Below are 24,780 nucleotides of genomic sequence, written 5' to 3'. Positions count from 1 at the left end.
CAGCCTTTGACTTATTATAATAAGAATTTATTACATTTAATAATTTATTAAAAATACAATATATTAGTATTTAACTCATTTCAGCATTTTGACATACCATAGTATATTTCGCAAAACAAACTTACAGAGTAAGTCGACCTGTTATTTTATGTATTTTGTTTAATTCTTCTCCAGAAACAAGTTTCCATACATTTAGTTCCTTTATTTATTTGTTTCTCCCTGGCGGATACTGGCTTTCATATGTTATGCAAAAGGATCGCTCATGGCCTCAGTATTTATTAATCCTCTTTGTTTGTTTCAATTACCTTTTTCTACAGCCACGGGTGTGTTTGATGGAAAGGTTCGCAGTCGGAGTGATCACCTCAATCATGGACGATCTTCGGCGCTCTGCGCTGCCGCCGCGGTGCATTATGGTCCAGAGAGCCCGTTCTCTTCTGCCCTCCTGTCCTCACGTTAAGCCGGGGAGCTGTGTTTTCAGGTTGAAACACAGCCGCACATGTAGACTCGGGACACTTTATAGGCATCGGCAGGTGACCTGTCTGTGATACTCGTGTCTGCGTTTACTGCCACGTTAAAACTGGTCGGCTGTTGTGAGTGAAGCATGTTTGTTATACTGCAGCAGCTAAGATAGTTAGCATAACAAACAGCCGCGAGACAAAGTTGAAGAAAGTTATAAAACCAGGTGAAAGCGAGGCAATGTGCGCGTGAGAGATACGTATGTGTACTGTGAAGTTACTGTAACGTATGTAACGGGAGTTTTCACTCTTGTTTTACCTGTGGGTCAGGACTGTCTCGTCTAACACATAGCTTGGCAAACATCTGGAGGGCACCGAGGGACCACTGATGAGAGGATTGTAAACACTTGGTGCTTGCAGCTTTCTTTGCTTATGGAAGTTAAAGCGTGTCTTAATTTCCTCCTCCTCCCTTCCCTGCTGCTGTGCCTGTTATAATCCCTTCCCTGTGGTGAACATCAGCTCTCCAGCGCCAGTATGGCAGTCTGCGTGAAGGCTTTGTTTTGCGTTGGTGTGGAAATCAAAATGCACAAGTTGCTGCTGGCCGGCTGTGCGAACTTTCATCCAAAGCGGTTTTTAAACTCTCTTGGTCCTTTTTCCTCACGACTTGGTGGGACAAGAACCCTCCGCTATTATAGCAGACCTGCAGAGTTCTGTCCAACGGGACACTCTGTGCCACAGGGAAATGTAAGACTGGGATCATTCAGCAGGAACTACAGTGATGTCTGCTTGAATTCACTGGTCAGTCAAGCACTGCCTTTATCCACATGTCAGACCAGAAGATCTCAGTGTGCTGCAGTGAGAACTGGGAGAAACCTGCTGCAGAGAGGAGCAGTGTGGCCTGGTAAGATGATGTAGTTAATTTGGCTCATACTGACCACAGTATACAAATATTCCACGTGACCTATAGTTCTCTTTACAGTCATGGTAAAAAGAGTCTCTTTCAGTTCTAAGGTTTTATGTATCACAACATGTAAAAAGAAAAACTGTGAAAGACTAATTACACCTTTACTGCTTTCATATGAATTAGGAGGGTAATGAGCAGCCAGCTGCTGCTAATCAAATGTATTTGATTAGCTAATCATCAGCAAACAGAAAACACATTAACACTGATCTTAGAGAAGCAACTGTTGCTGCCCATCAATGTGGAAAGGGTCATAAGGCCTTTTCAAAACTATCTGAAGTTCATTATTTTAGTTCATCAGGAGTGGACAGCCCAGAAAATTCACACGAGGTCAGCCTCTGCAATGCTCTGCAACGAGAAACTGCACCAAACAAAGAGCTACGTCTCGTCTCTTGGCGTGAAGCATGCCTGCAAAGTTTTAACAGACTGGTTGAAAAAGAGAAAAATTCATGGTGTTTTAGTGGACCAATCCAAGTTGAGAGTTCAACCTGCTTGAATTGCTGTGGCAGCACTTAAAGGAAAGTCAAAATTCATCCACAACTATGTGAAAGACTCATATAAATAAATAAATACTAAAGGTGGAACTACAAACTACTGAATCATGGGATGTAGTAAGTTTTTCACAGGATTGCATAGTGTCCCTTTAAAATTTTCTTTTCCACTTGACTGCATTTTAAGTTAGCACACAATTCTTCATTATTCTTAGGTTTGTAATTCTAAACTTTATTATCCTGACCCAAAGCTCTGTACATACAGGTGAGAACCAAGCTATTGTCTTTCTGCTGTAGTCCTGCTATATCCAAGTTACTGCTCAACTTTACATGTCAAATACTTTCCTGCACACATGGTTTAACTTGGTCTTTTCTTTGAACAGTGTCCTTTATCTGCAGAAGAGTCTCAGACGCCCCTCCTTCCACTGTAGCTCCGGCATTTGTAGTGGTAAGAGAGAAATCAAGTTAGGCAGTCATTAATTAATGGTTGCTAATACTACTTGAAAGGTTTTGGGATGTGGTTTGTCACTTTGTCTTGCTGCAATAAACAATATCTTATTATTTTGTTTACAAAACTTGTAGATTTCATTCACACATTTATAATTTAACATACATCCTCCCCATCTTTACCTCAGAAACACTCAGCACCTGTCATCATCTTACTGACCTGTCGTCAGCTTACACCATTATTTATTAGTTTGTTTATTTATTATTTTGGTGCTGGCATCAAAAATAAGGTTTTATTATAAAAAACAAAAAACCCAACAGTAACAAACAAACTTGTCATTTGATCAGCTTTGTGTGTGGAGATGGATAGATATTTAAAAAAACAAATAAGCATAGCATTTGCAATGCTCAAGTAATTTATTGTTATTATTTACATTTCACACAATTGTGTTTCAACGCTGTGCAAAAATGCAGTGAAGATGTGGTTGCTTGATGTAACCAATCAGCTTCATGTTTTCTTTCTTTGACAGATGAAGTTTGACCAAGAGGGAAATGTGACATCATTTGGTAAGTGTGAGGAAATTAACCTCATTAATGTTTACATGTTGTTGTGGTCGTTGGCACTGAGACTGCTTGTCTCTTATCTCTGGCATTGTGACAGAGAATAGGGATCTTTTCTTCTTTCTTTTTTTTTTTAAACATGTCCCTGAAGTACTCTTCCGTATCCTTTTTATTATGTGTAGAACGGGACATGCACCACATTTTTGTCCATCACTGCTGTGTTTCTGTGTTACTTCCCCTGTGCAACAGCCACTAATGGGTTGTGTTACCACCAGTGACTCACTTCTGTTATCCATGAGTAAAAATCAGTTGTATTTCAACCTCTACTTCATGTGTAGAGATTGGCCCAACTATATGTACATGTGTGCCTCTGCTTCTCCTTATTTGTTTTTCTCTTCAAGAAAAAAAGAAGACGGAGCTTTGCCAGGAGTTAAGTCTTCAAGCCAGAGACCTACGCTTCCAACACACTACCAGCCTCACTGCTAGAAATAACTGCATAATTTTACGAATGGAGGTATGTTTTATTTCTTTTTACTGTCTGCCACGCTCCACTTACACCACAGGAGGCGTAGCATGAGCCACACCTGAGCAGAAAAACTGGAGTTTAACTTTTCAGATGTGGCTTTCAATCAAAATAAGATGATCTTTATCCTGTTATCATATATATGTTAGTCCGACCTACAATCTATCATCCTCTGGAAGGCGTCATCATGGTTCATCATTTTACAGAATGAATGAATTGTTCTCTCAGCACATCGTATTTTATCTCCACCGTTGTCATGATGAGGTAGCCACACTTTCTGTCACACCTGATGACGAATGAGAAGGCACAGTCAGTTCAAGAACTATACTCAGAGGAGGAGATGCACACTCTGCTCATTCATCATAACCAGCAGTGATACAGAAAGTCTAGCAAACAGTTTTAACTAAAGTTAAAGTTTCACAATGTTGGCTCTGTGAAGAGTTTGTGGAAGACAAATAGAGGATACGGTGTTAAAGCAGTCTTGCTTCTCTTGTCTATAAAGTGTTCAGATGATGGTGTGTTTCTATATCTTCATTTTCTTGTAATGATGGTGTCTGCAAAGCATCGTACGGTATAAGAAGTAAATATCCAGTCTCACGTGTTCGTCTTAATGTGCTACACAAACGGGGCAGTCCTCACAGGTCGGCCCTTGGTACTGTGGCAAACACTGGCACTTTCCACAGACGCAGTTCCCCCTACCGTTGCACAGCTGCTGGTTTTTTGCCACACAGGAAGCAGTTTCCGTGCTGCAGCTGCAGTCACTACCTGTCCAGTTCTCATAACAGCGGCACATTCCACACTCGCATATCCCATTGCCTCCGCATATTCTGTCAGATTAAAAATGTAGTATTTTAACTGTGAAGCTGTGTGATATCTTTATATCGATATATTTTATATACAAACTCGTTGCAACTTTTTGTTTTTACCTGTTCTCGTGGTATGGACAGTTAAAGTTTGTGCACTCACAGAATTGTCCGCGTATCTTTTCTGGATTTTCCCGCTGGTTGCAGTGACACATGCCCGACACACACACACCCCGGCCGCTGCACACCGGGGCGCCAGGGCGTGAGCGACAGGAGTCTTCATTTTCTGACTCAAAGGAAGTTATGTCAATCTGACAAAGGTTTCCAACATAAGGCTGATAGCACACACAACGCCCACACACGAGCGCCCCGTGGCTGCTGCAGGTGGGACTGTTTTCTTCTCTGTTTTCAGTGCAACTACACTGACCTGGTGAAGCAAATAGATTTTTAATGTTATTATCAAACTGAAGAAAAATGAGCTGAATTATTGAACTCTCCATTTTCTAACAGTCTCATGAAGACTTGCTTTAGGTTTTCAGACTCAAATGTTTCTCGTAGCAAGTTGCTGCAGGCTTACACTGCAAAGTTACCTCCAACGTCACACTCTTTCCAAAGCCTCTGGGTGTGATCTGGACAGACCAGGGTCCAGTGCTGTTCTGGTTTGAGATGTCACTCTTACTGGGGCATTGTGCAGCTTCCACAGTTACCTGCAGCGCCAGAGGAACTGTTGTTCGAATAATTTGATTTTGGGGGACAAACAAGAAGGAACACTTTCTTTCTGCAAGAGACTGTGTTGGACAGGATTTCTTTTTCTGACCTGCACGAGTAAGGGGTTTCCTGTAGTTATGCTACTGAATGTGATGTTGAGACCATCTGGCACGTTGCTGGTGTCTAGAGTCAGGTCTGTGGTAGGATGATCATTTGGCATAGAGATTGACAGAGGAAAGGACTGGCTCACACCTGGCCTCAAATGAATGGCGAGCTCCTGGGGCTGCAGGAAGATGGTTTTGGAATCTGCTATGTCTGTTCTGCAGAAGTTCAGAAGTCATAAGAAATAACATTGTAAGATTTTTTTTAACATCATAACAAAGGCCCTTTTCTGTTCCAAAATATATTTGAATCCAATCTGAAGCTTTCATATTAATAAAAACAAAACAAAACTTTGGAAGGTTAATTTCTTTTTACTTTCTTTCTTTTTTTTGTATGGAACACTGAAAAACTGTCAGGTGTCCTTTAATGCCTAAAGAGGTATTTAAATCAGCTTACCTGCTGTCATTCCCGATGACCTCCACACCGCTTTGAGGTTTATATATATGACTCTTATGACAGCCAGCTCTCTGCAGCCCCTTCACAGTATGACAGCGAATGTTAGAGTTGGGGGCAGTGCACCAAGCGCACTCAGGGCCAGATTGGATGCACTGATTGCAGCTGGAGTCAGATGTGGAGCATTTTTGTCCACTGGTCAAGCTGAGACTCGGCATAACCAGCAGCAAGAAGAGATGGGACAGCTTCACAGCCATCGTTAGTCCTGACTGTACAAGGGTAGAAACCACAGAAAATATGTTTCAGTCTAAAATTAGAGGAAATAAAGTATGAAATGCAAACATAAGCAAGGACTGTGATCAGTAAGTGACTGAGACTGCAGTTACTGCAATACAAGCTTGTAGTTATGTGCTACATAAACAAATGTACACACACAGAATGCTTCATTACCTGAAGAACTAAAAGTTTTCAGCTCTGTTATGTCGTCGTGAGGTCTCTGCAGGCTGTGACACGCTGACCATTCACAGTTGTATGTTGGCGGTATCTAAGTGGGACTCAGGACCAGGGAGGCACAACTAGATCCTGATTGGTGCTCAAGTTTCAAATCTCTAACCACAAATATTTACAGTTCAAAGTCAAACCGAGCACTGACATGTTAACAGTAAAACGTTAACCGGGCGACATGTCATGTCTCCAAAGCCTTTAAAGGAAATTCAGTCATGGAGTCTTTAACAAAAAAGCATCTTTTAAACATTCAGTCTTTGGATCAGAGTATGTGGATGAGGACAGAATTTTTTGCCCCCCTGTGGAAATGTTATTATTTTTCAGTATTTCCCAAGGGCTGTTAAACAAAGCAAGGAAATTGCAACACAGCACATGGGGAAACGTCCTAGTTTCATTTTGGTTGCTCACATTATTTTAATTTGCACAAAGAAATAAAACTATTGACATAAACCAGGATTAAAATTACTAGTCTCACTGATGCTAATAGTCAGTTGTGTCCTGTGAGTAAGTCTCACAGCCCATTTTTTCCTTAGAGAATCTCTTAAGCTCCTGCAGATTTAATGATCTGCTGCTATGGACCCTTGTCTTCAGTTCACCCCACAGATTTCGTTAGCGTTCAAGTCGGAGCTTTTTACAAGCCAGTCAGTAACGTTCACTTTAGTCTTCTGGAGGTTGTTCTTCACCAGGAGAACGTATGTTTTGCTGGAATAACAAGGTTTACTGGTGACTGCTTGAGGTTTTCTGTTTTTGCTTATTCATAATTCCTTCCACCTTGACAAAATTCCCAGTTCCACACACACTCTGAAGCATCCTCAGTGTGTAAAACTAATAATATTGACACTAATATTTTTTTTTCTGAAATAATTTTTATTGTGTGGAGCTAGAAATAATTAATACTTAGTAAAAAGACAATTGGTGTATTTGGAAATGCTATACTGAAAATCCCTCCCTATTAAATATAACAGAAATTTTCTGTTATATTTAATAGGGAGGCTAATAATTTTGTCCTCGTCTGTTTGTTTAAGCTCTAGCCCATAACCTCCACTCGCTGTCTTTTCAGGCCTTGAAAGCCATCTTGACCCCGGAGTCTCTTATGGTCTTGGATTTTCGTGGTCTTGGACTGGAGCGCTGGTTAGTTCTGGAGCTCGCCCCCCAGCTAGCGTCACAGACACACACTCTGCCCTTCGAGTTCAGAGCACTGGAAGCCATCCTGCAGCACAAGGTGAAACCCATCAGACCAGACAGAGTGCTTGTGTAATTAAGCGTGGTCTAACCTAGATAAAGCCTGAATGAAAGTCAAGGACACACACCTGAAGCTTTGTATTATCTGTGTCAACAGGTAAACACGCTGCAAGCCCGGTTGAATGAAGTTGAACCAGTCATATTGGATACGCTGGAATCCCTCGTAGACCCTAAAATCCTTTCTGCTGATAGAAGTAAACTACATGTACTTCTGCAGAATAGTAAGAGGTAATGAATCACTCAAGATATGTAATTGTATTTGAATAAGTCATTAATGGCATCTGGCATATATGTAAATGGAAGTTTTCAGCCTAAAGATTTACAGTCTTGTAAGTTTTCCCTTCTCTCACGCCTGTTACAGCTTATCAGAGTTGGAGACGGACATAAAAATGTTTAAGGACTCCATGCTGAAGGTCTTGGATGAGGATGAGACGGTTGAAGAGTTCTGCCTCACAAAATGGACAGACCCAAGAGTTTTGTATGTCACACATGCACTCACACATGTATATGAATGCTGAACACAGTATCTTAAAAATTGTTGGAAATCTCCAGTCAGTGGGGAAGCATATTGAAAAAGAAAGACACGAATTTGTTCAGTTCCCAAGGATCAAAGTCTGTTTCCAGTCTGTTTTCACTCACCTGCAGATCATACGTTACAGGTTAACCTTTTTCAGTGTATGTGGGTTTTTGTTTTGTTTTTTCAAATTAAATTAATTCTGCCCAAACCGCCAGGCCCAGCTGTACTTCTATTTTCATCCATTCTCTTCAACTTGTGTACTTCTATTTTGTATATAACCTCATGTCTGTCTGTCTGCCTTTTTAGTGAAGAGAGCAGTTTGGGTATTGACCACGCTGAGGAGATGGAGCTTTTATTGGAGAATTATTATATGCAGGTAGCTGTACTTTAAATTCCTGAGTTTTAACATGATCAACAAATATTGCAATTATGCAAAATTCTTGGTAAAGGCTGCATGCTCACACATTGTATAGGACACATTTGTCATAGATTTTCATCAAGCCACGACCACTTCGTATGTTTTTATTTTCATCTAAGCATTTATACCCATTTATGCTTCTGCTATGGTGATTACCTATTTCTTTGCCTCTATTTTAGTTTAATATCCAAAGCACTGAAACACTTTACATGTTATCTGCGGCAGTTGTGATGGGCTGTCAGTAAGGTGTAGGTTGTACGATTATTGTCATATTGACCGTGAAATACTTCACACAGGCCGAGGAACTGGGGAACAGAGCCAGAGAGCTGAAGGGTCTGATAGACGACTCTGAGAGTGTAATCTTTATCAATCTGGACAGGTATGTACAAATTGGCTGTACATTATGTATACATGCACACTATAGACTGATGTTCTTGAGAAGCAACAAATTCAAAACACTGATAATGAGGCTTAACAAGAAATTATTTTTGAAGATTGAATTTAATCTAATTCAGTCCCCCCCCCCCCCCCCCCCCCAAAAAAAAAAAAATGCTTTGCCATCTACAATTTAACAAGAAAAATTAAATTTACAAAAAATTGATGCATCTTTGTACTCGTGTGGAATTTTGTGAGATGGGGGGATGTTCTAACACGTCTAGATTGCGGTTTGGTATTGTCATCCTGAAGAAGGCAAGGTCGTATTTAAAGATTTTATCTGAATTGCAGTAAATGTTGCTCCAAAATAAGTACAGTCATGTGAAAGGAGAGTTTTCATAGGACTCTGTGCAGTCCAGTGCATGATCCAGTAGGTTATTAAACCATGTTCAGCAACAATATGTTGAAGTAAATGTTTTCTGTGCGACTTAGTCTCTCACATGGTTGTGAAGGAATCCTGCCGCCGTCTCCTTCACAACATTAAGGTTTCTGTTCATTTGTTAATGCACACTCTTCATGCACATCTACTCACATTATTTAAAAAAATAAGCAAACATATAGAAGCACTATGTGGAAAAACTAAGTACACGCCATGATTCAATGCCTTGTAGATCTATCTTTAAGCAGGTATAACCTGAAGTTATCTATTTTTTGTTTGACTTAATCAGTCGCTCACGTCGCTGTGGAGAAATTATGGCCCACTCGTCTTTACGTTACTTCAGTTCAATGAGGTTTGCAGGCATTCGTCTATGCACAGCTTGAACTCTTGGGTTGTTTTCAGTTTCTCTGATCATTGCACGGTCTGACCTTGGGATGAATTTGGTGGGAGCTCCACTCCTGGGAAGATAGTGTGGTTGTGTTAACACACATCTGATTGTTCCATGATGGTTGATTTAGTTGGCAACAGGTAGCTACTTCCCTTTTAATTTTCATGGAAACAGTTGGGCGCACGACTGGATAGTCGCCTGTCAGAATGTTCTTCTTTCACAGGACTGTAAATGTGATTCAGCAACAGTAGCGCCTTCACAAACGTGCTCGTTACTGCTGCCATGTGCAGTTACACACACACACACACACACCTGCTGATAATAAGCTGATGGCATCCATTATTTCGAAATAGAAGTTATTTCAGAGAGACTTACCATCTGCGGGATGCCTTTTTTTTTCTTTTTTTTTTTTTTCTCTCTAATATATACCCAGTTTTGTTACTAATTAGTAATTTTTTTTCCAGTTGTCAGATATCGTCTAGGTTACGAATGTTAGACTTGGGACCCATCATCAGTAGTGAACCTTGGATTCATTGGGTGTTTCAGCCATTATCACTAGACACCCTCATCCAAGGAGGCCCTGCGAGGGTTGATCAGGAGTGTGTCACTGATTTATGTTAACTTGTTATTTCTACTTTCTTTTGTTTAGTTTTCTACATTATTTTCTTCTATCAATTCACTGCAAAACAAAAGTAATACTTACCTCTTTAATATTTAAAGAGCCTCACTTCTTCAAAGGGATAGAAAAGGTGATGGCGAGAAGTAAGACAAAAGAGAGGAGAGCCGGAAGGGGGGGGCGCCTGATCTGGCATCCCACACCTCTCTGCCAGATCAGGCGTTTTCTTGTTTTGTATGATTTCTTGCAGCCACTGAGAGCACTGTGTGTTTTATTCCAGCCACCGGAACGTGATGATGCGACTGAATCTGCAGCTGACCATGGGGTCCTTCTCCCTTTCCTTATTTGGTCTAATAGGTGTGGCATTTGGAATGAATCTGACAACAGCTTTCGAAGATGTGAGACAATTTCTGATCAATACTTTTAATAGTTGTAACTACTGCTTAGTGTTTATGAACAGATATTTATGCACTGCTCTGCCTGTGTGTCTCTCCTACAGGACCCCCGTGCTTTCTGGCTGGTAACAGGTTTCATGTTCTTGGGCAGTGGGCTGATATGGAGGCGACTTTTATCATTTTTGGGACGGCATCTAGAGACTTCAGTACCCCCACGGGTAATGCAAACGCATACACAGACACTGTGCCTTGTTATGTGTTCCTGTAAAGTCCAGTCTGCGTAACACTATGCACACCTTAAAAATAATTTCTTCTCTCTGTGATGCAGATCCCTCCAATTTGGAAGAGGAATATGAGACCATTAGACATCAAGGCTGGGGTCAGATGAAGTTCTACATCGCAGATGATGGTTGTCTCGCAGCGCTCTTGGTCCTCTTTAACTTGATGCAAAGACTTCTTCTGCTAGAATTTTTATTTTTAACACACCTCATTGTTTTACTGTCCCATGGCCACAGCAGAGGTTGAGATTACACTCACATCTCTGGAGACTATAGTGCAGTGGTTCTCAAACTGTGGGGCGGGCCCCACTGGTATGGCATGGACAACCACGTAACACATATGAAGTTATATGATGTGAATATGATTATTATTATTATTTTAGGGGAAAAATTGCAGCAAATTTTGAGGTGTGGACGATATCTATCTTGCATGAAGATCTGCTTTTGGTTTGGGGCATGTCAGAAGAAACTCTGCTCCAGTGTGTGCGTGTCACTGTTTCCCTTCTTTTGACTGACGGTCATTTTTCATTTCTGCTTTTTATCTTTTTGTTTTCTTTCCTTTCAACGTCCAGTGCAGATAAAACCCATCCTGTGCTTGCTGTGGGTGCAACTGTAACGTAATCAGCAGCTGCTAGTGCTCTGGTCAGGACTAGCTTCACTGCTATTAGCAGGTTTCTTTGCACTTACAGTAATGAGCATAGCGTTGTGGCCGGGTCCAGTGACGTCTTCACCTGTTTGCTCTGCTGCACTCTTTGAAGCAGGAACCGCCACCCCACACCTTGAGGAAGTGGTGGTGAAATACTGCACATCTCCATATATGTGGATTAAAAAAAAGCCAGGTCATAATAATCATCTCATTGTGGAGTTGTGCTTTTTTCATTTCACTGGTGAAGAACAAAGAAAAAAAAAACTTTATATCACTGTGAAAGCAGTAAACCTGTGTCTCTGTCCCTCTGTACTCTGTATGTTCTGCCTTTATTAAACCAGAGGAAGTACACTGTGCAGCTTTGTGGCATGGTGTTTGTGTCAACATGAGCGACAGGCACTTGATCAAAAATGTCATTGTTTTTCTTATAAATGCAGAGTTTAGAGTGTGACTTTAAAGATGTTAGCAGCTTTTACCAAATGGAAGCTTTATCATTTATAAACTTAATCAAGTATTATAAAAAATAATTATAAATTGGTTGATGAAAGGTTTGGTGTATCTGCATGATGTCAACTGAAGCCATAGATTAGGTCTTGCATTAGTGGTTCCCAGGTCAAAGGTCAAGATACCCACATAGGGTCACCAATTAAATCAGATGAGTTTTCAGGTTATTAACGAATTGGGGAGGTTATAATAACAGCTTATGAGTTCACCCATAAGATAATGCTTTTATTTATTACATGATTTATTTCTTTTTGGTTGAGTGTGTCAGCTTACTGCGTGTTTTAACTCTATTTTCTGTTCTGAAATATATTATTTTCAGGGAACATTGAATTACGTGGATCCACTTTTCTTTTGTGATATTGAACTGCAAAAGTGTCTCAGTGAAACAAAAAATTCACACAAATGGATATAAATAACAAAGTAGAAAACATCAGTTTCTTTAAAGCTGAGCGCATGTAATGACAGATTTTTCAGATTTCTGATGAGCAATACTCGGGAAGATGTTTTATTAATGTGGACTGTTAGGCTATAAGACTAATATCCTGGGTTTGCTGTGTCAAATTAAGAATTGTTATGGCTGGATAATGTTATTAATATAAATTGAGGTACCTCACATGGAGTCAAAATATCCTTGTCACTGCCTAAGTGGTTTCAAGGTTTGGAAACTACACTAGGCTTCGTGTTTTGTAAATATGAGTTGGTTTGAAAGGGAGTAAAGCATTTGACAGAAACGGCCATTTAAACTGCTTGGTTGTCATTACAGCCTTTCTCCACCAGAGAGAGTCATGAACCACACCGTGTGTCACAACTAAAGCAAGCTTGTCTTTCAATAAAAATCAATGGAATCATAAAGTTTTTATTGAAATCTATGTTTTTGGAAATTATTCTGTCTGATCTATGTGCTAATTTCTCCGATGTCTCGAAGGGAAACGTATTTTTGTTGTAATACTTATGTGTGTATATTCCAACACACAAAAGATGGTTTAGTCTCAATCAATCCATACTGTGATGATTGCTCCTAATCTCCTGAGACCCAGAAGAATAAATGTTTCATAGTTGGTTGGTTTGTTTGTTTTGAGATAATTTAAGTATAGTAGTTGAAATAAATGTTTAGAAGATTCTTTTTTGAAAATTATTTATTTTTTATCTTAGTATGATGAAATGATATTGTTTCCATTTTCTTTTTTATTAAACTCCATTCTGCACTCCTAATACTCACCTAAACATGGGTTGTTGGGTCATGCTCCCCATGGCAGTAACAGTGATCATGGATGGTGTGACAGAGCGCTGAGTGTGGCAGACAGGATTTTACTCATACTGCTGTCAGGAGGTGAGGTGGAAGAGGGCCAGATTTTAGAGCGAGAAGGTGAAAGCTTAGAGGAGTCCGAGCAGGGACAAATATAGAAATGTTGTTAAAGCTAGGGCTCTGAAGTTGTGGCATTTGGTTTCTCGGCTGCCATTTAAAACACCGGCCTGTGAAGGCAATAATCTTTTGGCAGCCCTGTTGCATTCTGTTTAACAGTGGTCTCACCTTCCAGAGAGCTTCATTCTTTCCCCTTTAACGGAGATATTAAGATAATCCGTTACTTTGATGGACTCCCTAATATCTGAAAAATGTGCCTTGACTTACTGAACTGACTGTAACAAGGTACCAGTAAGTTCAGATCCTAGGATATCTGAGTCATGCCGTGAAACGGATGTTTTCAGATGAGCACATCCCTCTGGTTTGTGTGTTCTGACATGTTTTTCAGAAACCTGGTTACCTATTTACACTTTGATGTAATCATAGGGCCTCCTGTCCTGGTGGTTGTTAGCAGCGTTGTCCTGTTTTTTAATTTTTCATTCTAATGAGTCAGGAGAGGTACAGGTTAATGCACCGTTAGCTTATACATCATTAATTATATAAATCAGCAGAGAAAAGAAGGAATCAAACTTTTTTTCTGTTTGTGTGTGATTTGTTTAAACATTAAGCAATACTTCTGATAACAAACCTGCTGTTATGTCCCCCTTTGAGCTTTTACCTTTCTGTCTGACCGCCCTCTACTTCATTTCCTGACAGCTCTAATCAGACCACAATTTTGAGTAAAATCCTTTCGGCCTCACCCTGCCTTCTGTCTCCTGAAATAGGCTGAAAATGTGCGGCATTAAAGTTTTGTTTTGGAAGGAGTAAAAGTTAAAAACCTCTTTTTTTTAGCAATAGAATCATAATAACTAGAAAAAAAACAAAACAAAAAACCAAAGCTTATCACCATATTTTATAGCCACAAGGGAGGGGAGTCCATTTTGAAAAGAAATGTTTGCCCAGCCCCCGCAAATATGGCATCAATAGAACAGTAGGATTCATGTGAATTACACAGAGATAAATGGCCTTTGCCTCAGACTCAAGTCCTCCAAAAAAGGGCAAAATGAATTGCTGGATTTTAGAAGCGTATACCCACACTAAAAATGTAAATAAGAAAAAGCCGCTCGTTCAGCCTATTATTAATTAACCTCGGTGTAAGGCAGTTGAGCTCGTCACCTTGTCAACGGTTCCGGCTCGCGTGTGCGTCTCCACTACCGTCGTCAAGGACCGGCGTGCTGACGTCACCGCAGAGAGCCACGCTTCACGACCAGGCTAAACAACTTTTTCAGACGAAGTCCTTCTCACAACGAGTCCGGGACACACTCGGGAACTTTACTGAGATTTAACGAAGTGACTCGACAGCGACAGCGAAAGCGCTACAACAAATTATCCATACTACTGAACACCGAAGAGCGAGTTGAACGTTTTCACTATACCAACATATAATTTCTCGTTTTCAACTAGCGCGTTTTTTTAAATTGTTTTGGAAGTTAAAATGGGGAATCTGTGGTGGTTGTTCCTCGTCGGGCTGGCAACTGGGTCAATCAGTGGAAAAGTAAGTGGCTTTTCTTAAATGTTTTTTAATTCAAACATGTTCCAGTTGACGTATTAGTGGAAAAATACATATTAATTATCTTTAATATGTAAAATAGGCTAGGGCTACGTTTTAGAAGGCTAAAACGTTAAGATATTTTTGAAAACGACAGCCCTGGGTAACGTTTGTTATGTTCATGTGGACTGTTTGAGTTCTACCCCATAGAGTTTACACATAAAATAAAAATATTACTCTTAATGTTATATCCTCAGTTTTTTCTCTGTGTTAATTATTATTATTATTATTATTATTATTATTATTATTATTATTATGTATTTACGTTAAATGTACCTTTAAAGTGAACGGCACGAATTCGTCTTTTTAAAACATAAATATATGTTACCTCAGGATCTATAAGCTGGGTGATTTTAGACCTCAGCAGCCTTTTCAAACCGAGGCCAAGCGTCCAGTTGGTGTCAAGTTCACACAGGGCCAAAGTCTGTTCATCATTTAGCTCACAGCTTTGACATTTAAACCAGACCTGGCCTGAATTTCTCACCCACACGTTTTATAATGTTATACTGCAAATTCAAATTCTAAACCAGGAAATCATTCATATTTAACCAAGGTGGTTTAAGGGGAAAAAAGAGTATTTCAAAATCCTCCTCCTTTACCCCTTCCATTGTTTCTCTATGTGCGGCTGCTTTATAGCTGGAAAACACCTGGGGATGACAGGCTGAAGCAGAGTTTTGTTCATCGTCACAAAGTATGAAAAATATCCAGGCTGGTGATTTATTGACTGTAAGAAGTCTCTAATGAGAGCCAGGGAGCCTCACCACCTCTGCAGAAATGCAGTTTGTTTAAGATTTATGGACTGTATATTGTGAAAGGAGAGGGAACTGAAACACGATACTGCTTCTGGTGTATATTTGTAGCAGAGGAAAGAGACATGCAATCCCTTAGTAGGACTCAGGGAGTTGTGGATATGGTGAAAATGAATACAGCTTGGCATTCCTGTCCTGTTTTAAGGCCCCACATGTTGTAATCTCTGAATATAATAGCTTATAAACAGGTGTGGCCACTCAAAAAAACAAACAAACCTTTTTTCTGCTTAACTTTAATTTGTGTCATCTCATACTTTGATCCACAGATGCTTTGATTCGTCTTCATGTCATACCACTAATACACAGACTCCAGTCTTAAATTGCTGGGTGTGATGGGCTACATCTTGCATCCAAACTATCTGTGTCCCCAAGTGTGGCTGTAGAATTACTGGTTAGTCAGTCAGTGATGTTGCTCCAATCCAAAGGATGAATGTTTAAACAGGCTTTCTTCCTATGACAGTTTGTGATCTGGTAGTTGTGTCATTTTTCTGGATGGATGAGTAACAGCGAGTTCCACTGGGCTAGTCCAGGCAAGCACGCAGCTGCGTGGGATATGAGCAGTTTTTCATCCAAATGCTAAGAGCGAGAGGAAAAGGATAACACCTCCTCACGGTGCTATTAATGACGATTTTCGTAGGGCTTCAAAAGCACTCCACTGAAACGCCTACATGTGAGGAAGAAAAAAAACGTTTAGAAACAAAAGAACATGAATATAAACGATGTAGTTTGAAACTTGCTGCTGTGGAGAACTAAAAAACCTGGTGGGGCGGAAGATATGTGTTCTCAGTTAATCAGCATTAGTCACAACATTGTTCTGTGTGTCAAGGGCAGTTTAGCTGCAAGAGGTTTTTCTTTTGATGAGTTGCTGTAGCAGTTTGTTTGACTTTCAGTGTTAGCATGCCCTTGGAGAGTTTTTATTTTATTTTACTTATTTTTCAATATATATTTTTTTGTTTTTAGCCACATATCGCTGATTATCTTGACTGTTCTTTGACCACCACACAACTAATGGACAAAGCTATATTAGGTCTTTGCGTACATGGAGTGGACTGGGACCTGTAGTCTCTGGTCAGCAGTTTCAAATTACTGTAATTTGAATTAAGGACATAACAATCACATGTAAGACAGAATTAGATATTGTGTCACATTTTGCCTGTTGGCATCACTAAAGACTGCATTACCAAACTCTGTCTGATCACTAAAGTTGTAAGAGGAATATTAATTTTCTCTTGGCATCTGATAATTTTGTCCTTACAGGCTACAGCTACTTAATGGATAATTCATTTTATGCCTTAGTCAAACATACACCACCTTCAACACAGCACTCTGCTGCTGCTGCTATCCAAGTGATGACAGATCTGTTGTGTGCTTTTCATTGTTATCTAAACTAACTCTCAATCTGACCATGCTCTCATTACTTTGCAGCTCACTGGGGATATAGCTAGCTATCAGCTGAGGAGAAACAAAAAATAAGACTTTGATGATTGTCAGCTTTAATGTTGCCCTCCACCAACACTCAGTCTTCTCTCATATGTCTGTGGAGTGATACAGCTGTTTCCAGTAAACTGTCTTCATTGTGACAAAGCACCAGGATATCAGAATGTTATATACAGAGTGTGTGTGTAAATCCTGCGTGCATACGTATGCTTTCCAGATGTGTATAAATTCTAAATCACATCTTCCAGTAAACCCCAGTGTAAAACTTGTATCTGTCAAGGGGAACTGATTCAGAGTCAGCAGAAAACAAACTGCCAGTAGGTGGGAGGTCAAAGCTTAATGGCATTTAGTGAAATCAATTCTAAATTAAAAATATTTGATTGATCCGTTAAAAAAGACAATGTGTTATATGTGTTGACTCAGCTAATCGTGTGGTTAACATCTGGATTTGGTCTGGTAAAATAAATGCCAGTGAAACACAGTAAAACACTTTGATCTAATACTTTTTTGTCTATGACTATCAAGTCAATGTTATTTATGTAGCTAATTTTAATACAACCGACGTTGACCCAGAGTGCTTCACAGGCACACTCATCTGCAATCCAGGTCTCCAAGAAGCCAGTTACAACACACAGAACTCACATAAACAGCATAGTAAACATAACGATTAAAAAGAAGTCAGAAAATAAGAATAAAATCAGAACTAAACTCTAACAATAGTTAAAACAGCTATATAAAAGAACTTGTCCAATCCGTGATGGACCTCAGACTTGACTGTTAGCAGTTAAAAAAGGTACGTCTTTAGAGGTCTTTTAAAATAGTTGGACAGATTTCGCATAAGTTTGCTGATGTCTGATTATAGCCTTATAACCTGATAATTCTCAAGCTAGGCATAGAGTATATTTCCCATTGTGTATGTGACACACACAGTCACAGCTTTTGCTTTTCTAATCTCTGGCTGAAGTCGGTGAGAATGCCAGCACCTCTTCTGCTATTTTAGTCACCCTTGGGTTTACGTGTTATTAATGCTGCACATGAATGCACCAGTATCTTGGTGACATGTTGCAGAATGACCTTGAATGTTAGGTGTACAGTTGCAGATCAGATAGATTTTATATCTGTATCCCTTCTGTGGGCTGTTTGCATTATTGCATACTGATAAAAAGGTTTGTTAGCAAAAGGAAAATGGTGTTAACTTGAAAAGAACTGTTGCTTTGACGACATATTTTGTGAATTTTTATTGGAGTAAAACCTTTTTCTGGAGCAGTTATCTTATGAGAAGTACACTAAACTGTGCTTCCTTTCCTTTCTCCCTATTTTCACCCTCTCTCAGCACCTGTGTTAGTGGAAGCATAGTATACATACCAGACATATTTCAGGTCTCAATGGGCCATATTCATCCATGTCTCTGTGTGTGAGTGTCTCTCCCTCTCTTAACACCAGCATATGTTTGAGCTTCTTTTTCTTTGGCTCTCTTTCGGTTTCAGCACAGTTAGTGTCTTTCTTTGATTCATGTGATCTCCGGTTGTGTTTAAGCCACTCGTCTCATTACCTTCTGTCTGCCTAGGCCTTAGATCAAGGGAAAAGAAGGTCACTGGTTTTCATCACACTCCTCTGTGTAGCATTCGGGTTGGCGGAAGGATTTCACGAGGTGCAATCTAATATGTGAAGCGGCCCTTTCCATGTGTGCGTCTACTTGCCTGCTCTCTGTGTTGTCTTTGAAGCTGCTTTATCTCGTCCTTCCTCCTTTCAAAGACACTTAGTTCTCTGCTGTGTGGTTCTGCAAAGTATCACAAATTACTGCCACAGCATGTGAAATGATCAAGAAAACAACCTTTATCTACTGCACATACTATAGTATGGATGTAATACTCTCAGACAGCAGCATGCACTGCTGCATATTTGGCCAGCATACATCATTGGTTGTGAGAGGTATTGTCTTACTCCAGAACTGTAGCGATATCCACATGTTGTCAATTAGTGAAAGGAATTCTGTGTGAATCTATGTGTGTGTTTCTCTCCTACTTAAATAAAATTGCATGTTTTTATCCCCCCCCCCCCCCCTTTTTTTTTGCAGCTCTTTGTCTTCTCCCAGTCATTTAGCCCAAGTGATGACTTATACATAGAGGGCCGAACATCTGGTGACCTCCCTATAGATGATGAAGATGGTGATGATGGTGGGTCAGGCTCTGGATCTGGAGATTATGGTAAGGATATGTATGCATATATATCTGTCTGTCTGTCTGTCTATGTGTGTGTGTATATATGTATAATATATCTATATGTATATTTTCCCTGTATTTCTTATTAAATAGAAACTTAATCACAGATTATTAGACATTATTTAACTCCACTAGATCATGCATGCAGGCTTGTGAGTAATACACAAGTAAGCCACAAGTGCTTGTATGTTCAGACACAGATGCACTTACAATATACCAGATGTTTGTCCTGAGGTGATACAGTGGAACCAGGTGACATTTTATTGGAAACTCACAGACTTTGAATGACTCACCTGCGTAAACTGTAGTGAGTGATGTCGTGGCACATTCAGCGTGATATAAAACTGCATTACGTTCAGGTGAATTTCAGTAAGTTATAAAACTTGCAGTAGGAACTGTTTCCACATTTGTGGCAGACTCTGCTGTAAAACCAAGTAACCTCAGATGTCAACTCGTTATCCAAGAAAAACTGTCCTATTCCTTCAGTTAATCCAATAGATTAAAAAAACAAAACAAACAAACTATTCTATAATAATGAAAAGAGACATGCTCTGAAGTGTTTTGTGTTTTGTTTTGGTGATTTCTCAGTTTCCCGTGCCCATTCAGATGCCGGGGATATGGTCCTGACGTTGCCTAGCCCCTCTAGCAAAACAGAGCAGCGTCAACCACAGCCTACAGTACACTCTCCGCACAACCCACCAACCACAGTGGCACGCAGCCACGATCCAGCAACTACAGCGAAGGAGACTGACATTTTCGCTGATGGAGACAAGGTAAAGTATGACTGTTCCTTTTGATTCATGTCCTCATGAAGTCTGACTTATGTCCATCTTCAGGATGATTCATCGCACACACAAGGATATTTATTCTTTTAATTTCAATTGGTGATAGTGAGAGTAAATATTAAGGTTGATTAATTTTGGAGCAGAGAAACTAATTGTGATTTATTTACTGCCGCTTTAAGGTGTGAATAGTGGTAAATGGAAAGTATCTAAAGCCACATAATGTCTCAGCTTATTTTTTTTTTTAAACGGTGCTAATATCCTTATAGGGGCTTGGTGTTGGCCCAACAGCTGACTGGTTTGGAAAGGATGCTAGTCCCAGCACCACCAATGTGCCTCCCAGGGGCAGTACTAGAGCTGATGGTGTAATCAATTCTGGCAAGGAGAGACGCCTGGATGTGTTAAATCCCCAATATGAAGAGCCTATCAAAAGGTCTGATGAAACTCTTACCAAAGCTGATCGAGATGGATTATTTGGTGAGAACTCTATGGAGGTATCCTCTGAGAACCTTCTGGAGAGAAAAGAGGTGCTAGCAGGTAAGGACTAGGTTTCTACTGTCTTACCAGTTCATTACAAAATTACAGTAGTGAGTTTTCAAGAAAATCTAGACTTCTGTTGAAGAATCTGAAATGTTAAGTATAGATAACTGTGATAAAAATGTTATTTTTTAAAAATAATTTCGTATTTCTTTTTTCCGTCTCCAGCTGTGATAGTGTGCGGAGTCATTGGATTCCTCTGTGCTGTTTCCCTCTTGTCTCTCGTTGCCTACCGCATGAAGAAGAAGGATGAAGGTAGTTACGACCTTGGAGATAACAAACTTTCTGCAACTGCATATCACAAAGCACCCACCAAGGAGTTCTACGCCTGAACTGACTAATAAGAACAAAGCAGGGTGGATTTTGGCTCCTGCCTATTGAGACTCAAATGGATCTATAACCAGCTGAAGATGATTCTTCTTGATGAAGTTTGAAGTAGACACCTCTGCTCCTCTCCAGTGCTGCTTCTTTGTTCTTTGTCTTTTTTTTTTCTTCGCCATTCCCAACTTCATCCGCTGCCACTTTATCTTTCTACTTAATGTTCAGTGTTTGTGACAAAGGGCTCATAATAAAATAAAGTCAAACTGTTAAAATGCTTTCCTGTCATCCCATGCTAAGGAAGGAGTAAATACCTATTTAAAGTTTTAAGAATGAAATCCTGAAGTGGATCATTGTAGTGTTGGAGAGTCGTCAGTGTGAAATGATCCGACGCTGTGCCTTTAGACCTAAGATGAACTACGCTGGACAAGAGCTGATTCAGTGTGACCCAGAAATTGATTGCTCCTTTTGATGGATGTACAGCTGAACCAGCCCAGTTTAGCCTGGTACTATATTCTGTATAAGAATAGTATTAAGATGGACCTTAAAAAGTTGACACTTTTTTTTTTCTTTCCTCTGAGGTCAGATTGTGTTTTTGTGTTTTGTTTTTTTCTGTGTTAAAAAGTGTCTGTGTTTATTTTTACTTTCTGAATGCTTTCTTTGATTTGTTTTGGTTTTTGTGCGGGGCGGGGGAGGGGGGTTACATGAATGAACATTTTCATATGCTGCCCAGTATTGCATTGAGAGATTTTGTTACTTTGCAGGTACAAACGTTTGTTGTTGTCACACAGGCACTTACAGAACTGACCAAATATAGATACGCTTTGTTGTTTGTAAAAAAAAAAAAAAAAAATTAAAAAAAATTTGTGGTAGTTTTTTTTTTTTTTTTTTTTAATGTTTAGAGATTATATTTCTGTAAGCCATTTTTAAGCAATTTGTCTTTGACTTCATACAGTAGCAGCCTTAGTAAAACTCCCTCAGGCATCTTTAGAACACATGTAATATGTTCAGGACTTTTGGGGGGGTTTTGGTAACTGAATGCTGCAAGTGTGTGGACAGGTGGAGTCAAAGCTAATGACTATAATTCAGAAACCATAGACGCGATCAAGGTTTTCTGACAACAGCCAAAGCGCATTCCTTTCTCGCTGTCCTCTGTATAAAGCTATAATAGTTGGTTTAAGGTTTAAAGGCCAGTGAGAGCATTTACTGCTCTTTTACACTTTAGAGTTTATCAACTTAGCAGGATTAGAGAGTTGTTAATTGTGTCTGTTTAACTCTAATCTGTTTCTTTTAAGCGTCAACGTGCTTGGTTTGACACATGTATTTCCTGATTTTCAGACTTTACCTCAAGCAACAAGAGCAGCATAGCATGTTTTATGGCTCCAATGAAGATGCACAAAGCAGATAACGACAACAGGGTTCTATTCCCTTTGGACAGCACATAAGTGTGTAGACCCTTTTCATAAACCTATTAGGAATTTGCCTTTTTATGGCTTTTTAACCAGCTACTTACTGCCTGTAATGTTTCAAAGAACAGTGCTTACTGTTTGTCATAATAAAAATGAATATTTTAAAGCAAGTAGTACATTTGAATACATTTGCAAGCTACCTATTCACTGTGCATAGAATAAACAGGAAGATGTGGTCATTAACCCACCTCGGTGACTCTTTGTTGATAACGTGACATTTGTTGAGTCTTCAGTGCCTCATGTTACATTATATCCTTTGCAGTGCGGTTGCAGTATTAGTTTCATACTTTGAACTGTGAGCTGTACAGAACTGCAAGTTTGGAGTTAAAATCTACTATGCCAGTGTGATTGAAGAACAACTTCTGTCTGAAACAAAAACAAACCCAGAGGGTTAATACCACAGGTTAGCACTTGTTGGCAAAGACAAAATAACTTTTCTCTTCTATCATCTACATGCATTATATATAAAATATATGATTTTTATGTAATAATTTATACTTAGACTACAATGTAGGTAAATATGTCAGTCATTATTGGGATTGTACAGTATTTACTGGTGGTTGAAGCCTCTTTGTGCCTTCAGCTTGAGTTTTATATGTCCATTTGTATCTTGGTGCATTTGATTAGCTTTAGATTATTGTCAGTTTCTTTAAAAGATTTTCTAGCTTTTTTTAAAAAGTCCTTTTTCTATATGAATGCTTCTAAAAATTATAAAAGTACAGAAAGTTTATTGGAGACATGTTGCAGTTTTATTTTTTATCGAAGCTGACTGAAATCCTGGTTCTTAGAAATAAACTACACAGGTATGAGGGCCAGCCAATTATCAACTTACCAAGATGACCAATAGAGAACTTTGTTGCTGGTGTATCTCATGAGGTTCACTAATGAATAAAAGTTGTGGCTTTAATGCAGTGGCTGTTTTTTCTCTGCCTCTCAACAATACTGCTCCCACCCCCCGTTATATACACACATCAATACGACAGGTTTAATATTATGTGTGCTGTTTATTCACCTTTTCATCTAACTTCTTCAAGGACACGATCTTTGTGTTTATTTGTTAATTAAGCACCTTCTGGGCATCATTTTGAAGCCCACGTGTTATCACAGATTTGCATTTGGTTTTTATTGTGTGAGACAAAACCAAAAAGTGAACATTCAGCTGCAGGTAAAAGCTATTATTTGTTGCTTTTGTTCAGCTGATCTGAAATGTAGAACAAAGCATTTCCATCAAGTCTCGACAAACATCCTTTTACAAAGGCAGGCAAAAGTGAGAAAAAGGTTTGCAATATCAAACCAGGTCAGCAGCATGTGAAATGAGTCATGGTCAGATGTTTTTAAAGATCTTCAGAAACAAAAGGAGAACATGTGGATGCACCAAAGTTGTTTTTTTTTTTATGTATACAGAAGATGGCTGTAGTAGAAAAGAAGCAGGAATAGAAAGTAGAGCCAGGCACATAAGTTAATAGCATAAAAGTGGTAGTAAAGTGTAATAAATGAATATGAATCTGACATGGGTGGGGCACTTGATGTGAATATCTATGACTGGTGAGGAATGCAGAAGATCAGTGGGAGGGGAAGATGAGAAATAAAAACCACAGATTGAGATGTGCTGTGTTTCTCACAGTGAGCACACAATACACTGTTAGCACTGGGCATCATTTTAACCATAACATTGTTTGCATAAGGAAGGATGACTAAGAGAAGACTCATAAAAAGAAGTGCGTGATTTAGCATTTGGTTTTAAATAGTTTCTAAATAGGCAGTTCCTTTTTCTTGACATAATACCAAAAGTGAGATTGATACACTTCTTCTATACAGCTGTGTTGTTTCATTCAGTAGTGGTATTTTTCTGTGTGTAAACTTTCAATTTCTTATGTGCATTCAAATGGTTGAACAGCAGGTCAGATGTGAACCCAAAACAGCCTGTAACACATGTTAAAGAAAGGTAGACAAAGCTTTCTCAAAAGCTTCACAGACAAATAGAGCATCTTTTTTGAAATGTCAGTTTTGGAATAATGTGCAATTGCAGGTTCGGGTACTTAAACACTGATTTATGCTGGAACATAATATTTATTGTTGTGTGCATGTTAGTTACTCATGAAAGGTATCATTTATGCACAGCTGAACAGCAGGTCAATTGTGAACCGAAACACTGATTAAAAGTATTCTGTGTGGAAGCGCTGGCCATGAGAGTCTGTGATGAGTTCCTTAATCTTTGTATGTCCGACATATTTTGCATATTTGAAAGCTTGGTGAGTATAATAGTAATAATGTCCATAATGTGAATAGACTATACTACTTATGAGGGGTAATTTTAACAAAAATCGTTTTGTATGAACTATTGAAACTATTAATTTCCAGTTGTTGCATACTAATCGGTCTCATTGAATTATTTCAGTTTTGTTTTTTGTTTTCGGAAAAAAAAAAAA

The 24,780-nt window shown here is 39.3% G+C and overlaps 3 protein-coding genes across 8 annotated transcripts; 2 read left to right on the top strand and 1 right to left on the bottom strand.

Moving 5' to 3' along the window:
- The first annotated feature begins 353 nt into the window (after nucleotides 1-353).
- On the top strand, nucleotides 354-10,800 carry mrs2 (magnesium transporter MRS2). Of its 3 annotated transcripts, none has more exons than XM_085176457.1 (13): nucleotides 354-530; nucleotides 975-1,356; nucleotides 2,291-2,355; nucleotides 2,885-2,921; nucleotides 3,317-3,429; nucleotides 7,069-7,230; nucleotides 7,348-7,478; nucleotides 7,612-7,728; nucleotides 8,074-8,143; nucleotides 8,482-8,564; nucleotides 10,284-10,401; nucleotides 10,503-10,616; nucleotides 10,727-10,800. In XM_085176457.1, the coding sequence occupies exons 1-13, from the start codon at nucleotides 369-371 to the stop codon at nucleotides 10,784-10,786; spliced, it is 1,614 nt and encodes a 537-aa protein (XP_085032583.1). In that variant the 5' UTR covers nucleotides 354-368; the 3' UTR covers nucleotides 10,787-10,800. The 3 variants fall into 3 exon arrangements, with proteins under 3 accessions (XP_085032583.1, XP_085032581.1, XP_085032582.1); XM_085176455.1 differs by lacking the exon at nucleotides 354-530 and adding an exon at nucleotides 9,289-9,351 and having other exon boundaries at nucleotides 541-1,356; XM_085176456.1 differs by lacking the exon at nucleotides 354-530 and having other exon boundaries at nucleotides 541-1,356.
- On the bottom strand, nucleotides 2,735-7,133 carry LOC146507780 (integrin beta-2-like). Of its 3 annotated transcripts, XM_085176462.1 has the most exons (7): nucleotides 5,955-6,124; nucleotides 5,508-5,773; nucleotides 5,059-5,269; nucleotides 4,819-4,948; nucleotides 4,365-4,668; nucleotides 4,037-4,265; nucleotides 2,735-3,724 (listed from the first exon to the last, which is right to left on the bottom strand). In XM_085176462.1, the coding sequence occupies exons 2-6, from the start codon at nucleotides 5,759-5,761 to the stop codon at nucleotides 4,046-4,048; spliced, it is 1,119 nt and encodes a 372-aa protein (XP_085032588.1). In that variant the 5' UTR covers nucleotides 5,762-5,773; nucleotides 5,955-6,124; the 3' UTR covers nucleotides 2,735-3,724; nucleotides 4,037-4,045. The 3 variants fall into 3 exon arrangements, with proteins under 3 accessions (XP_085032588.1, XP_085032589.1, XP_085032587.1); XM_085176463.1 differs by lacking the exon at nucleotides 5,955-6,124 and adding an exon at nucleotides 7,048-7,133 and having other exon boundaries at nucleotides 2,735-4,265; XM_085176461.1 differs by having other exon boundaries at nucleotides 2,735-4,265.
- A 3,644-nt stretch (nucleotides 10,801-14,444) lies between the features above and the next one.
- Nucleotides 14,445-22,457, top strand: LOC146507778 (uncharacterized). 2 transcript variants are annotated; one of them, XM_085176465.1, is made up of 5 exons: nucleotides 14,445-14,723; nucleotides 19,101-19,230; nucleotides 19,852-20,018; nucleotides 20,297-20,564; nucleotides 20,733-22,457. In XM_085176465.1, exons 1-5 carry the CDS (start codon nucleotides 14,664-14,666, stop codon nucleotides 20,894-20,896), a joined length of 789 nt encoding a protein of 262 aa, XP_085032591.1. In that variant the 5' UTR covers nucleotides 14,445-14,663; the 3' UTR covers nucleotides 20,897-22,457. The 2 variants fall into 2 exon arrangements, with proteins under 2 accessions (XP_085032591.1, XP_085032590.1); XM_085176464.1 differs by having other exon boundaries at nucleotides 14,449-14,723; nucleotides 19,834-20,018.
- Nucleotides 22,458-24,780: the final 2,323 nt, after the last annotated feature.

Source organism: Neolamprologus multifasciatus, chromosome 11 (assembly GCF_963576455.1).
Source record: "Neolamprologus multifasciatus chromosome 11, fNeoMul1.2, whole genome shotgun sequence".
Classification (NCBI taxonomy): domain Eukaryota; kingdom Metazoa; phylum Chordata; class Actinopteri; order Cichliformes; family Cichlidae; genus Neolamprologus; species Neolamprologus multifasciatus.
Note: the sequence above shows the minus strand (reverse complement) of the source record. Positions and strands in the feature narration are given on the sequence as shown.